At 39.4% G+C, this 17,050-nt stretch overlaps 1 protein-coding gene across 1 annotated transcript in view; it reads left to right on the top strand.

Annotated features, from left to right (window-relative positions):
- Nucleotides 1-17,050, top strand: part of GABRB1 (gamma-aminobutyric acid (GABA) A receptor, beta 1) — a 58,190-nt gene that overhangs the window by 26,714 nt on the left and 14,426 nt on the right. Inside the window, exon 3 of the mRNA XM_010006081.1 lies at nt 4,680-4,762. Within this exon, the coding sequence (XP_010004383.1) occupies nt 4,680-4,762 (83 nt within the window). The remainder of the gene's footprint in view (nt 1-4,679; nt 4,763-17,050) is intronic.

Here is a 17,050-nt window from a genome sequence, read left to right as displayed (position 1 = left end):
TGATTTTGTGGAAAACAAAAACAAGAAACACAAAACCAAACAAAACAAGCAAAAGCAATAAAAAAAAAAAAAAAAAAGCCACAAACACCAGCTGACTAAAAAAACCCATCAAAACCTTAGAAAATGAGAATTACAACCATTTTATGATCTAAAAAAAATTGGTTTCCACATGCTAATGTAGTCATATCTGAAGTTGTCTGACTCTTTTACTGCATCTGGCTCAGGAGTCAATATTATGTTTTTCTCTCAGCTCCTAATGAGATAGGTGAAAGAATTATTATAATTATTTAATTGGCCCTTTGCAAATTTACTTTCACTTGTAAAACCTTTGTTAATAGAATTTGACCACACGAGCAATATGCACACTGTTGAACACAGATTTCCCACGTACACATTACATTGTGTAAAATATACTATACCAACCCAAATAATGCTAATGCTCAAATGTATGTCCTGTAAGTCAGCTCTTCCAAACTCTGAAGTTGGGCATGTTTGCAGGTTTAGAGACGATGTTTTCTCCCAGAGTCAAATATTCAGGTTTTGCTTGGAAATTACAGTGTCAGCAGCCATGACAACTGTAAACTTTGTACATGGCACAAACAGAGAAAAAAAAGAAGATTAAAGGCACTTTTTTTTTTTTTTTCCCTCCAAATGTACATGTTTTCTGCCTTCCTCTATAATAACACTCCCTCCCAATATTATTCCAAGTTCCAGAAAAATTAGACCAGTTACACCAGGGATATGGGACTGGGTCAGATGGCAAATATTCGCCATGGGATTAAGTTCCCTGACATGACTGAAGTTAAATTAACACTGATTTAATAAAAGCAATTCTTTACATGGGATATGAAAGTCTACTTCCAGTGTGTACTACAGCCCTAGGTCTGCAGTGGTTAAGAGAAGCATGGTTATTCTTTATTAATTTGAAGATTTTATTTTGCCTTTAAGAAAAAAAAAATTAGTCCATCCTAGTTCATATCTTCATATACATTTATAATTTATGCTCTGTTGACTGAGATAAAAAGGATGAACATATTAAAATTTTATTCCTGTCCTCCAAACAGAGGAAACATTTCACAACAGAATTTGCATTGTTTAGCTCTGATCATCTCCACATTTAGTTGCCACTGCTGTCTTAAATACTGCTGTTTCTTTTGCAAGAATTGAAGACCACTTTTTGACAGCATTTTAATGAAATGCTGTAACTACTGAACCATAACTCCACTTCCCACACTCATTCTGGACTCACTTTAGCTGCTCACGTATGACTTAACCCAAAATATTAAGCTTTACTATTTGTTTCTACAAGCTTGCAGGGAACCTCTGACAGTGTTACTTAAAGAAGTCTGAACATCAGTGTTTCTTTAATATAATTTTAAGTTTGGCAAAAAATAACTTGATTATACAGTAAGAATATGGTATTCAAAGAGTCAGACATCAAAATAAAACCTAAGCAGTGGATCAGATAACTTGAATTCCAAGACACAATTAAAACAAACAAACAAAAAAAAATTAGTTTTGCTATTTTGGAAATGTTATTTATCTTGTTTGTTAGCAGTTCACACTTCACTCCATCCTAGGATGTCTGAGTACTGACATCAGTGCAATTAAGTAGTATAATGATCTACCTCCACTTAACTGCTTCTCTTCTTTGCATAATTCCATTTTTGTCATTTGTATTCAAAAGAATCTAAAGAATGTAAGTATAATAGGGTAGAAGACAAACTAAAGTGTACAAACAAAAATAAATTTGCCCCAGCACTGAAACTTAAAACATATTTTAAGAATGAAAAGCCTGGGAGAAACATATCCTACTCTGAGATAGATGTAAATAGCTCTGCTTCAAGTGCAGGATTAGTCCTTCCCTTAAACTTTTAGAGAGCCTTATGATATTCCCCATTGCCACAAACTGCTTGTGCCCAGGAATTTTCAAGACTAATCCTCTTGAATACAGATTCATTGCAGCTTTGCCCTGTTTTCAGACTTTTGCATTCCCCTTGCTGCCTTGTGCTCTGCATTGGAATGTCTTAATTTTTAAGCTCCTGGTGCATGTGCAAGCCATCAGTTCCTCTCTCCACTGACTGAGTGCAGCCAGTAACAGGTTTTGGATTTTACTCTGTTCATAATAAAAAATGTTATTTTTTTAAAATTAAGACAACAATTACTATGATTGCATCTGCATTTAATTTATATCCTTAAGCAAGTTTTGTGGTTATCCAGATCACAATGCTATTAAAAATTTCATACAGCTGACATCTATCATGAAGGAGAAAAATGTTTGAAAGGTTGCGTGGCCCTCACCTCTGTGAACTTCAGCAAAAAAAATATCTCTCTCCTCTCTTCCCTGGAAGCAACAGCTTGCTACTGCACTGGAGAGCTGCAGCATTGTGCCCTCGTGGCCAAGAAGGCCAATGGCATCCTGGGCTGCATTAGAAAGGATGTGGTTAGTCGATCAAGAGAGGTTCTCTCCCTCTATTCTGCCTTGGTGAGGCTGCATCTGGAATACTGTGTCCAGTTCTGGGCCCCTCAGTTCAAGAAGGACAAGGAACTGCTTGAAAGAGTCCAGTGCAGAGCCACAGAGATGAATAAGGGAGTGGAACATCTCCCTGATGAGGAAAGGCTGAGGGAGCTGGGTCTCTTTAGCTTGGAGAAAAGGAGACTGAGGGGTGACCTCATCAATGTTTACAAATATGTTAAGGGAGAGTGTCAGGAAGATGGAGTTAGGCTTTTTTCAGTGATGACCAGTGATAGGAAAAGGGGTAATGGATGCAAACAGGAGCATAGGAGGTTCCATGTGAAAATCAGAAAAAACTTCTTTACTGTGAGAGTGACAGAGCACTGGAACAGGCTGCCCAGAGAGGTTGTAAAGTCTCCTTCGCTGGAGACATTCAAAACCCGCCTGGACACGTTCCTGTGTGATGTGCTCTAGGTGATCCTGCTCTGGCAGAGGGGTTGGACTGGATGATCTTTCGAGGTCCCTTCCAGTCCCTAAGATTCTGTGATCTGTGATTCTGTGATTCTTCAGTACTTGCTGCTAAGGGGTTAAAAAACTCACGAGGCAGAGAGCTGCTCCCTACCAACACTCTTGACTTTCCCCAAAATATGGAGACTGACCCCAAAGTATGGAGACTGTCTTAAAGGCTCTATCGGGAAATGCAAAACAGAGCTGAGAGAAGCAGAGAACATAGATAAACACTTCTGTTTTACCTTTCTATGTAGCGTAGAGACAATGAGTGATTTAATAAGGATGAAGGATAAGAAATTACCAACAGAACAGGCAGATTGGGATCACTTTACTGCTGCCAGAACTTGACACTAAGGTTATCTTTCTTCTGCATAATCCAAGTGTTTATTCCCATACCCCACCTGCAATTTGCAGTGCAGTATCTTAGTAACATACACATTAATTTTAGTTCTTGGATTATAATAGTGATCAGACACATCAAACCAACCAGTGCACCAGAATCTGTGGACAAATAGTGAGAAGACAACACAGTTGAGAAATTACTTTTCAGAATTACAATTATTATGTGAAATATTTAAATATTTGTTATACAGCAATTGCATTTTTTACTACTGTACAATTCATTTGTATTGATGTTATAAAGAATTCCAAATTGCTACTGCTTAGGTAGGATATGCAGAACTGCAGATGTCCTCTGTAGAGATACACTGGTCATTAGGAAATAGCTGGGCACTGTCACTCTGTGGTCTAGGAAACACTATGGCAACTTCTGCTGTACAGAAATAAATAGAGGTGAACTAAATTACCACAAAGGCTGATTTATTAACTGGGAACAAAACATTACGCTATGAAACCTTCATTTAAAAGTATTTAACTGTGACTAATGTTAGTATATTGCTATGTATGATCTTAAGCATTATTAATTAGGGGTTTGACAAATTATCACTGCATGTCTTCACAGAGCCTCTCAGTAACATATATTTGGTACATGGCTGAATTAAACAAGGCCCTACCTCTGCTGCAGTCCTCAACCTTTTCTACCATTAAGACACATGCAATTCAATTTAGTGTGACAAAAATCAGACTAAGGAAAAGCATAAATATATCATTTCCATGGTACTTCACACAGTATTCTAGAGTAGTTTCATGGACTGGTTCTCATAAGAGCACATGCTAGATGATACTTATGCACAGGTAGACATATGGATTTTGTAGTCAGGATAATTTGAAGCATGTCACAGTAATGAAGCATGTGGCACTTCTTTTAATTCAGTCACTTCTGTGACAGCAAGGATTATCAGCCCAGTACAGAATGTAAGTGTGCTTGACTTTCAGTACATCAAAAGTAAAATCTCCAGATGTGTTCCTGTGGCATTAATTAACATGGAATTGGAACAACAGGATGAATCCAGATCGAAAAAAGAGGTTACTGCCTTTCACAGATATAAATTGTTTTGCACATCAAGTTTTCAGTCAAAATCCTGGTCTATCATATTAAGCATAAACTCTGATGGTTTAGACTGTGACCAGTACATTGTGCCATATAAATTATTTAATAATACTTTACAATCTATGTAAAGCCTGTATGTCAGGAATCTATGTACATATCCATTCTGTGTCTAAATAGAAAAGCCTTGATAAATAAATCTTGCCTTCTCAAATAAGTAAAATGTGGTTTCAAATCTAATTATTTTTTTTCACCCTTCTTTTATAGGATCACAACAACAGCTGCTTGCATGATGGATCTACGCAGATATCCTCTGGATGAACAAAACTGCACACTAGAAATTGAAAGTTGTAAGTTACTGGAGGGAGCAGGTTGGCCAGATGACAGCTGTGTTTTGAAAGACATTCAGAGGTCAGGTAAAACAGGAGCAAGTTTTTAAAATACTATGAGTCCAGTGAGCTTCCACACTGACCTTAACCAATATATTTCTATAATACGTAAGCCAAAATATTTGTAATTCATAATATTAGTCAATCCAGCTCATAAGTTGTCCTTCAAAACCTCTTGTCAAGGGAAGGAGAATAGTATTTGTTGATGCTCATTTGTTGATCAGAGGATAGCAACCAAGCACTGTCCATCTTCAGTGCCTAATCACTGCAGAACCTAAATTAATTACTTCACCTCAGTGCATTCTGCTCTAACATCAAAATTAATTTTCTACCCCACATGATGGTAGCAGGATTGATCAATTGTTCTTACCAAAACACTTGGAGAAGAGTTTATAAAAGGAAACAACTTGATCCTTCAGCTTCAAGGTTAACAAGAGCTTTCCCATTGTCTTATGAGCACAGGGTCCTGGCGTTCAACGCAATTTTTGGTCATTTGTATCTTTGATGATGCTAACCTTTAGAGAAATGTCTAAAGATTTCTAAGAATAATTTTTATTCTTCATTTGTCAGACCAGTGATTGCCACTGACCACTGGCCAGTGTCTGTCTTCACAAACTGGTTAAGACTACACAGAGTCCAAGGCAAAATAATGCAGCAGTTTTCTATAAATTTCCATTTTTCACATTACAACTGTTGCACAGATAGTGTCAAGTGATTTATTTTTTAAAAAATAATACTTCTCTCTAAAATGTGATGTCCTAGAAAGGATTAAGTGATTTCTCCAAATACAGTATTTTTGTTCAGTTTACTGAAAAGAAAGAACAATTTTAGCATTTGAACCTCTATTTTGATGGATTAAAATGATAAATAAACAGAGAAACAAGCTGATCCAGAATTAACCAAAATAATTTCCTAATGCCTATGTCATCAACAAAAGTGATGTTTTCATTGTTTGTTTGTAGCACATCCTGTTCAAGGAAATGAAAATTCTCAGAAGCCCAGTAAATACATTTTTCATTCTGCAGAAACTCTTTTATATAAGATTTTGCTGTGAACTGAAAAGAGGTTAAATTCCCCAAAACTTTACAGCATTTTCAAAAATATTCCATCAGTTTTCAGTTGCTTAGATTTGACAAATAAAAAAATTTTCACAGTGTGAAAACAATGGAATAATATAAAAAGTTTAATAGTATTGTAACATAAATATAAAATAAGTAAGTCTAAACCAAAAAAAGGCAAAATCCCTTTGAGCCTTAGAAAGTGTTGCTGGGAAAGATTTCAGCTTATTCTGAACTGCAGAGGTTTGAATCAGTTGCATATTCGTAAATGTAATGTAACTAGACATATCTGTGAGATGGTGATCATCAGACACTGAAAAAAACAGTCAGTTCAGAGCACTAATGAGCGACAAGATGGGCTCTTAGCCCAATGTTTTTACTTGTTTATCATTTCTATTTGATGGCACCAGAAAGCATTGAAATGGGCACATACTTTCAAAATTGCTCTCCATAATGAAGTATTTTGTTTCTTTGTAACTGCATAACCAATATCTTAATCTAAGTCACTGGAGATGCAGTTTTTGGGGGTTTTGTTTGTTTTTTTTTTAATTCTCTGCTAGGCTGAAAACAACAAACCTTTTACTCCACCAGCAAAATATTTCAATCCAGTAAACATTCACAGTAGGTTTAATGCAAATTATTTTTACTAAAGAGTGTTGTCTGAACAGAACCTGCTTATTTACTTCTTTAGAGATTCAGAAAAGGTGGGTTTTATTTACTGAGTACTCTGCATTTAGTACCCATTAATCCCCTTGAAAGCTACCAGAGTGTGAGTAAAGAGGTGATAATCATGACCATTGCCTCTCTCTTCATGGCACATGCAATATACATGTGAAGTTTTCTTCAGTAACAGAAGCAGTTTATGAGATTCCCACCCTCAACCTCTACCTCCAGCTCCTGCACTGCACTTCAGCTATGCAGCTTTCTGTTGTGTCAGTATACAAATCTTCACAAAGCTAGGATAAAAATCGAATTATTGACACTTTCTTGCTTAAAATAAATATCTTAAAAAGAAAGGCTTATCCACCTCAATTTTGGGAGAGAGAAGAATTAAGTAAACCTCAGTGCAGAACTGTTCCTTAAATGAAAAGGCCAGGTAAGGTGATGCTGTAATCACTAAGCAATCTTCAAACTGCTTGTGTAACATCTAGCAGCATCTCTCACCACAAGACAGATACTGTGTACTATGTGCACTGCCAAGCCATCTTCACTGAAAAGTGGGTTTGTTCATTTTTATACTGTGTGCAATTACATGGTTTAACCCACATGGCACCAGCTTGCACGTGGAAACTATCACCGAATGATAATGACTGCTTTGGGATGTGCTATTGCCACTGACATTCTTCTGCTACCTACAGTCTTCGTGGCTTCATAGGAATGTAGTAACAATAACCTTCTTTTAATCCTACTTTTGCTTCTTAACAGCCCTTTTATCCTTGGTGCTGCCAGTAATCATGCAAGCTTGCTGCATGCAGAAGGAAAACAATGAGAACAGGACAGTAAAAAGACCTGTGTGGATGTGTAAATACTAATCGCCCTAACTCTAGTAGCTCTCAGCAGCATATAATCTGACATAGAAGTAACATGTCTGACCTTTAGCTGTTCAAAATTTACTGGCTCTGTAGCAGTGTCAGAGAACATCAATCCTGTAACACACACAACCTGGCCCTCTCTTGAGTTCCCCCTTGTTTTTAAGGGAGACTTACTCCTACTGCAGAAGGAGCACACTTCAGAGGAACCAGGCAGTCCCAGAGATTAATTGCTCTTAAAATACACAAAGAACAGATGAACATAGCACTATTTGTGAACAGAAAGGCAGTGAGTCATTACACCTCACAGGAATGCTGTGGAAATTAGCCAAAGACAATCCCCAAAAACCTAGGGTACTAAGAATAGATCCTTCGCAATGCTTACCAGTGAGTAACTTAAGGCACTGCAAATAGCAGAGCACAAAGAATCAAACACTGCCCTATTATCAAACCTTTCCAGCCAAGCAGCCAACACAGGGATAATACATGCTTAGACTGAGCCAGCTTATCATTTGCATTAAGAAACTGTTTTTCCATCTTTCCCAAAGCTATCTCGGGTGACTGCAGAAGCTACATATGTACAGCTGACAGCCAGAGAAATGTACACATTTAGGAGAAGGAGAGCATTTTGGCTACAAATGTGCCTTCAGACACATTTTCACAGTTTTGCTCAAGCAGTTGACTTTATTCCAAATTCTGCAGCTGCAAATGGGGAGACCGTATCAGAGGCTTTACAGCCTGTTTCAGAGGCTTTACACTGTTTCAGTGTCTAATACTGTGATGATCACTGGAAACTTCTGTGTGTAAAATCAAGGAATTTTATAACTGGAGCTACTTCATCAGCAGAGCTGGGATCTGTAACAATCCATTTCTCACAGATTAGCATATACTGGGACAGAGGATAGCAGTTAGTCAAAATGCTTGGCAGTTTCAAGTGAGCTCTGATGCGTGTCAGCTGGGCAATTTAAGATATTAAGTACCCCAGTTGTTCTGCTTGTACCAGGTAGCCTCTAGCAACTTGGCACAAGCTCACTGTCCCTGGCAGCAATTGTAGCAGGCTCTGGACACAGACACACATCTGGTGCAGACACACATCTCAGCTGATGAAGGAGCAGGCAAACAAGCAGGGACAGTAGCATCAAACTGCTGCAGCTAAATCACCTAGCACTTGTCTGTCAAGAGACTTCTGACTGCACACAGCTTCCCCACTCTACATCCTTCATTACTAATGCAAGTGCTGACCTCTCTGCACCAACTAGAAGATAAGACAGGATACTGCTATTACTCTAATACTCTTTGTCCCTTTGAAGTCACCAGTATCATAATCATGGCATGATTCTGTGGACTAAGCTTGCACCTGGCTTTCAGTCAGCAGAAAAAATGATGTGCTGACAGCACCACTCTGACAATAAATTAAATCCCCCTTTGGGGCTTCTGTTCCAGCATCCCCCAAACTTCAGTGAAACATGTTTCACCATCACAGCAGAGAGTGGTCCAGGCTGCATTCTTATTTGGCAAAGTTATTTACTTATTGGCAAGCTACTATGTGCTTTACAAAAGGTCTGAACTGATTATCAGAATCATCCCTTTGATCTCAAAAATCTCTGTCTCTATGACAACTGTGATGCTGGAACATGATTCAGGGATTGATGCGGCAACACTGAGCATGCATTGTTCTGTCAGCAGCACTCTTAGAAATCACTTCACTTGTGTGGGAGAACTCAACAAGCCAACAGAAATCTGAACAGAGCAAGTTGGGGAAAAGAAGAATTATTTAGTCATCCACATTATAGAAAATTACAAATCTGCCTTGACTCCATTGTTTTTATGGCTGTCCCTGCTTCATACAGAAACAGACCTAACACCAACACTTTCAGGAAAGCACAACCAACTTAAAGGGATATTGCAGTGACTCAGTAAAATACTTCACTTGAATATTTCTAGTTTTTTGCCTTAAAAAACCCAACTGTGTTCATACCTCAACATTAATTATCACCTCTGTTGGCACAGGGTGGTCTGACAGAATGAGATTTGAACAGATTTATCACAGCTCCTAGCTTGAGAAAAGGTTGCATTGATCCAGGGTATGATTGCATTTGTACTAAAGGATGTAAGAACCTACACCTCAAAAAAAAATAAATAAATCATCCAGGATTTCCCAGACAGCTTTTCCTTTGCCTTTGCCTGTCTGCAGGCATGAGATATATATTAATTTATTCATGCCTAGCAATAAAAATTTACTATTGAGTATGAGTGTGCTGTTACATGAGGCAGCAGGAACTTTGAGCTGGATCCACTCATGTCTTTTCCCTAAAGTAACCAAAGCTACTAAAAGGGCATCTGGTCTCATCCTGCTTCTTCTCACTAGGCATATTAAATTTCTTCCACAGAAGGTATAATTTCTCTCCTCCCAAAGGAGCTTGTTGTTCTGAGTATTCTAAAAACCAGTTGTGAGGCCCCTTCCCAGCTTTAAAAAAAAAACACACACAAAACCAAAAACAAAACAAACCACAAGTCTATGCCTTTTTTAAGAGATTCAGTTTTTCTGCTGTTTCTAATGAAGGCAGCTCCCCTATGGGACATGTCAGTCATGAACCTGTGTGCCAGCATGTGTCGCTTCACACAGGTCCTGCAAACCCTGGGGAGAAAAACTCCTTTTCTCCACTTTGACTTGTCTCTGTTTATTACAATGTAGTGTTGAGAATGAGAGCTCTCTTCTGCTTCTGGCCAATTCTTTTAACTGCTCTAAAATACTTATTCAGCCTTAAATTCCCATCAGACTTGGTGGCCTATGAAGAGAGAGCAAGGGATCTGTTCCAAACCTTGCATCACTCAAACAGTGGGATCTTTCTGAGATTTCCTATCTGAATGCAAAAGGCAGAAGAGCTCCTGCCTGCTCGTCTTGACCTGCCAGCCCTAAGTGATACAAGGTTCATAGCATTTCATCCAAATCACACCATTCACAATTCACTAGTGTGCAGTTGGGTCTCCATCCTTCTCCTATACTCCCATTGCTGCCTGCTCTATGACATGCACAAAATGCCTCATTCCACAAGGGTTCTGCCATGGATCAAATGCCATATTCAAGCAACTAGCTTTCACAAACCCTAGCAAAAGAACAGTCAACACCAGAAAAACAGAAGAGCACACTATCACAGCACCCTCATAAAACAAGCAAGACAGTACCATAGGAAACATCCCAGCAAGGGCAGGAATGGAGACCAGCACACACAGGCCACTGTCCCTCCGGGACAGTAAAGTGACTACTCCCTGGGCAATGTATTTTGTAATTTGAAACAGATTTTAATAATTTCTAAAGACCTTCAGATAACACACCCTAAGTCACTCTGTATACCCTAAACAAATTCACTCTCAGAAGATGGAGACTTATGGGGATACCACACACACAGAGCAATCTGTAGATCCACATTAATTTCTGACAGAGCTGAAATGCCACTCTTCAGAGCTGCAGAGAATATGCTGGCAGCAAAACAGGAATGGTTTGAAACTTACAGCATGAGCAACCACAGCAGCAGATTTAAACATCATGTGGACAGAAAGACTAGCACAGAGCTGTGGAGCAAAGCAAATTGTTTTTCAGATACTCTGAGAAGCAGATTCATAAATAGCTCATTGATACTGAAACTGAGAAATTAGCCAAATGGACTGTATGTTTCACTTCCGTCACATCATTTATTTTATTTTTTTATTTTTTTTGCTCAGTTTAAGTAATTCCTTTCCACTCATCTTTTAGGTCAGTCACTAAGCCAAAATAATTCATTCTTCACAGTACACTAGTGTTAAGCCACAGCAACTGCTCTGTTTCCACACTTCAGGAATATTTCTTTCCCCAGGGGACTATAAATAAGTTGGTTTACTTTCACAATGTGTTTTTACACTGCACAGAAATTTAGAAATTACTCAGATGCTGATAGTATATTCTATATTACTTTCACTTTTTATTTTCAAAAAGATGGATAGCTTGTCTCTATATGAATGCATTGATTTTAATAACAAATACTTAACACAACTATTTCAGAGCACGAGCACATGAAATTAGCTAAGTCACTTGTCTGGTATATCTTAAGCACGTTTCTGTTGCACACAGAGGAAAGCAGAGTTATTCTCACTGACTGCTTTTTTTGTTTTCAGTGCCATCTTAGTAGCCTCAGAGGTACCAATACAGGGCCCAGGCTGTTCCTTGATGACTGCAGAGGACCCAAAAGCTGGGGCTGGGTTGCTTCCTCCAACACAGCCTCACCAAGCCTCAGTCTTCAGCTTCTGACAGTCCCCAGGACAGAAAACAGCAAAAGGAAAAGCTGGGCTTGCTTTTAAAAAATAAGGGCTCATTCAGAGAAATGGCTGATTTCTCTGGAAACAGCTGTGCTCGTAAATTAGTCTGTATTTCTGCAGAGTAGAAGGAAAAATAATCTCTGCATCTGGTCATATTGCATTTTTGGAAGAGCTGGCATTTTGTGCTTTGAGATAATGCAGTTGCCCTAGGATGTTACAGCCATAAATACAATTTATATATTTACTTGTCTTCTGCCAAGGTATGAATTGCTGTATGAAAAAAAAACAAAATCCAGAGCAAATTGGAACAGTCTGGTACTCATTGATTCACTTCCATTTGTTAGAATGAAGCCTTGCCCCAAATGCATCAGAGTTTACAAATGTTACAAATCTTGAGAAATTCTTTGTTTAGTGTCTATCCACTCTGTGTCTTAATCTGTATTTATGGCTCCTTGACTCTGCAATAATACAAATAAACAAAACACAATGACTCAAGTCTCAGTGTGGAAAGACTGCTTACCTGAACTGGGACAACACTAACATATTTAGTTTTATTCAGTGGGCAGTATAGTAATATACAAGTCCTCCAGCCCTCAGGAATATACTCTGAAAACCAAAGAACAGAACCGTATCCTTTGGGTAAAGTTCTTAATGATTGCTCCAGTAGCTTTTTGCTCCCACTTCTGACAGCTTTATTTATTTATTCGTCTTCCTCATAGACTTAAAGCAAGAAAAATGAAGTGCAAGAGTAGACTGCCCAAAGAAACATTGGTCCTTATGAGCAAACTACAGTGTGGGAAACTGAGAAGAAAACATTGAGCATTTCAGTTTTATTTTACAAGTTCATGCATACTGATAAAATTGTTCACTGAATTTATCCTTTCCAGTGTTTGGCAGCCCTCAATTCATCAGGCTTCTATGGGAATAGCACCACCAAGTTTCCCAAACTGCCAGCCCGGATCTCCCAGGCCATGCAGGAACTATCTGTGCAGAGCTGCACATTTGTCTCCCTCAGTCTTTCAAATACTTGCTACCATTGGAGTGCAAGCCTGGTTTGTACAAGGGACAACTGCCCATCCGCATGTAGATGGAAACTAAATTAGACAATCAGTCATTTCATATATGACATAATGCCAGGATCAGCCCCACAGAGTCATAGTGCTGATTGCCAGGGAAAATTAAAAGGCTGCACAGATCTTTAAGTACAGATCCAACCTACCAAAGCAGCACCTAGAGGTTGCTAGATTGCTATCCAGTATATTTGTTCCTGCTGGTGAGATGCAATTTTGGCTAACACCCTCAATGACTTACATTTAACTCGGAATATATGGCTAATCTCCTCAGCAATCTATCTCCATTCTCATTAATTTGTGTTCCGTAAGTGCCTATGAACACTAAATTACCTACAGAGAGTTAAATACACACGGTTATTTAACATTATACCATTTCTAATCCAAAGCACACAGAGCATGACTGCTTATTTGAATTCACATTTTGGGGTCAAAGCAACAGAACTCACATTTCAAATACTTCGTGTACTTATTGTGGGTAGGAATTTGTATCAACAAGATTAAGCACACAGAAAATTATTTATCATCCTTTGATTTAAGACCTTGGACCTTCTCTCTCTGTGGAGGATCTGCCCCTCCATTAACACCTTGTACTAGCCCACTAATGAGGGTGTGCTCCATGTCTGCCTTCACATGAAACTGCAGATTCTGAGCAGACTCAACATCAACCACATAAAAAGCCTGTTCCTTGGTTTTAACCTGTGCTTTCAGCCACAAAAATCCCCTACTCATTCTTTAGTGCTTAAAGAAAATCAGTAGTCATAGCAGTGTCACAGATGCCTTGATGTCCAAGGAGCCACCCTGCTCCTGAACCCAAGCCTGTTCATTGCCGAAGGGAACATGCAACTTGCTAATTCTGATTTTTCTGCCCAGGGTGTACTGCCATATCAGACTTCTAAGGCCTAACATTTCTCAGAATAACTTTGTCTTTGGTGTAACATTGATTTTCCAAAATGAAATTAATTATGCAACATGTTGTTAAAGTCTGATATATTCCTTCTATACTTCCCCTTTAGGTTCAAGTCTCCCTATAGAATGGAGATGGTTTGATTTTGTGTAGTATTAAAGTCACTTCCAGAGGGCAGGAAGACTGAGTGACAAAGTCCCTTGGGAGACTGTCATGAAGGGTAAAGGAGTCCAGGAAGGCAAAGCCTTAAAGGCCCAGGAGCAGACTGTCCCCATGTGCCAAAAGACAAACCTTCAGGGAAAACCAGCCTGGCTGAACAGAAATATTTGGCTGGAGCTCAGGAAGAAAAGTAGAGTTTATGGCCTCTGGAAGAGAAGACAGGCCACTAATAAAGAATAGAGAGATGCAGTAAGGCAATGCAGGGAGAAAGTTAGGAGGGCCAAAGCCCAACTTGAATTCAAGTTGGCTAGTGCTGTCAAAGACAATAAAAAATCTTTCTATAAATACATTAATAGCAAAAGAAGGACTAGGGAGAATCTCCATCCTTTATTGAATGCAGAGGTAAACATGGTGACAAAGGATGAGGAGAAGGCCGAGGGGCTAAATGCCTTCTTTGGCTTGGTCTTCAGCAGTCAAACTGGTTGTTCCCTAGACACTCAGTCCTCTGAGCTAGAAAACAGGGAGGTGGTCCAGAATCAGACCTTTATAATCCAAGAGGAAATGGTCAGTGACCTGCTACACCACCTAAGTCTATGGGGCCAGATGGGTTGCACCCAAGAGTACTGAAGGAGTACTGAAGTACTGAAGGAGGTGGCAGATGCACTTTCCATCATGTACCAGCAGTCCTGGCTAAGTGGACTGGAGAGTAGCAAATGTGGTACCCATCCACAAGAAAGGCCAAAAGGAGGATCCAGGGAACCACAGATCTGTCAGTCTGACCTCAGTGCCAGGGAAGGTCATGGAGCAGATCATCTTGAGTGCCATTACACACCATATACAGAACAACCAGGTGATCAGGTCCAGTCAGCACAGGTTTATGAAAGGAAGGTCCTGCTTGATGAACGTGATCACTTTCTGTGACAAGATGACCCACCTGGTCGATGAGAAAAAGGCTGTGGGTGTTGTTACCTGAACTTCCATAAGGCCCTTGACACTGTTTCCCACAGCATTCTGATGAAAACACTGGCTGCTCATGGCTTGGACAGGTGTCCTGTCTTGTTGGATAAAACACTGGCTGGATGGCCAAGCCCAGAAGGAGGTGGTCAGTGGAGTCAAACCCAGCTGGTGCCTGGTCACAAGTGGGGCTCCTCAGGGCTTATTGTTGGGACCACATCTTTTTCACATCTTTATCAATGATCTTGAGGAGATGATAAAATGCACCCTCCGTAAGTTTGCAGACATGACCAAGTTGGGAGGGAGCGCAGATCTGCCTGAAGGTAGGGAGGCTCTACAGAGAGACTTGAACAGACTAGTTCAATGGGCCAAGGTCAATTGTATGAGGTTCAACAAGGCCAAGTGCTGGGTCCTGCACTTGGGCCACAACAACCCCAGGCAACGCTACAGGCTTGGGGAAGTGTGGCTGGAAAGTGTCTGGCAGAAAAGGACCTGGGGGTTCTGATTGACAAGCAGCTGAATACAAGTCAGCAGTGTGCCCAGGTGGCCAAGAAAGCCAATGGCATCCTGGCTTGTATTAGAAATAGTGTGGCAAGCAGGACCAGGGAGGTGATTGTCCCTCTGTACTCAGCACTGGTGAAGCCACACCCAGAGTCCTGTGTCCAGTTTTGAGCACCTCAATATGGGAAGGCCATCGAGGTGCTGAAGCCTGTCCAAAGAAGGGCAACAAAGCTGGTGAAGGGCCTTGAGAATAAGTCTTATGAGGAGCAGCTGAGGGAACTGTGGCTGTTTAGTCTGAAGAAAAGGAGGGTGAGGGGAGACCTTATGGCCCTCTACAACTACCTGAAAGAAAGTTGTGAAGACGTCGGTGCTGGTCTCTTCTCACAAGTAACTGAGAATAGAACAGGAAGAAATGGCCTCAAGCTGTGCCAGGGGAGGTTTAGTCTAGACATTAGGAAGAACTTTTTCACTGAAAGGGTTGTCAAGCCTTGGAACATGCTGTCCTGGGAGGTGGCTGAGTCACCATCACTGGATGTGTTTAAAAGTCATCTAGATGTGGCACCTGGGGACATGGCTTAGTGCTGGACTTGGTGGAGTAGGGTTAATGGCTGGACTCAATGATCCTGAAGGTCTTTTCCAACGTAAGTGATTCTATGATTCTATGAAAGTGTATGGATCAAAAGCAGTGTATATTTTCCTAGTAGTAACAGAATTTTGCTAGTTTCTGCTGTAGTTTTGCTGGTTTATTCCAAATCATTGTTAGAAAAAAATCAGTCTCAGGAACAAAGGCAACCCAAAAAATGCTGATAGCATACACTGCTTAGTCTGGCTCTGAACTGCAGTATGTGTCAAGGTGTTTAAAATTATGGTGGCTTATCTCAGTGCCTTAGTGTAGGTAAATTTCCTCAGAGAAGTCAATGCCATCCCAGCTTCATAAACAAGGGGAGTAATTTCTGTAGAACTCAGACTATAGATCAGTCTGAAGCTCCACTTTTTCCCCTACACAACTATTAATCTCTAAAGAAGTACAGATCTGTATGTACTTTTTTCTCTAAGTTTTTTTATTTTGTAGGACTTCAGTGCTCCTATTTCTTGGCAGTACAGAACTAGTATTTACCTATGGTTACAGAAGTAAAGCAGATTGGTGAAAAGTTTTAAAAGAACAGTTAAATCTACATTTTCTTTCATGGTGGTGTTACAATGTCATTAAGAACAACATGGTATTTTTCAAGCAAGGCTTTTTCATTAGTGAAGTATATTGATTCAGTAATCTGTAACTATTTTGGCAATATATGCATGCAGGAAAAGTGTAGTAAATGCACAATACATATGCATTGTAAAATATATTTTCAAAAAAGAGTCAATATTTCATTTTCAAAATTCAAAATAGCAGTTTTATTTGAAATTAATTTTGTTTAGAAAAATACTTTTTTCACTCAATTATTCTTAATGTCAGCTGAACAAAAATTTTCATGTAGCTCAGTAAAACTTTAAATCTTTCTACAATTGTTCATTAATTGAAAATTCAGCTACTTACATAGTCAGAACAGTGAGTGAGACCACCATGAAAACTTCACTCTCATTGTTTATCTAAAAAGTCCAAGTACACTGGCCTTGAACTTAACCTCTTTATGTACCTCTCTGAAAAACTTAAGCACCTGAATTAAGTAATCAGCATTTTAAAAAGTTCTTCACTATTTCGGATAGGGGAACACAATATTGCATAGAAATAGAAGGTGTACTTCCACAAACCATGCTGGTATAAGTAAGAAACAAAA

This window comes from Chaetura pelagica, unplaced genomic scaffold (genome assembly GCF_000747805.2).
Source record: "Chaetura pelagica isolate M959 unplaced genomic scaffold, ChaPel_1.0 scaffold189, whole genome shotgun sequence".
Lineage (NCBI taxonomy): Eukaryota > Metazoa > Chordata > Aves > Apodiformes > Apodidae > Chaetura > Chaetura pelagica.
Note: the sequence above shows the minus strand (reverse complement) of the source record. Positions and strands in the feature narration are given on the sequence as shown.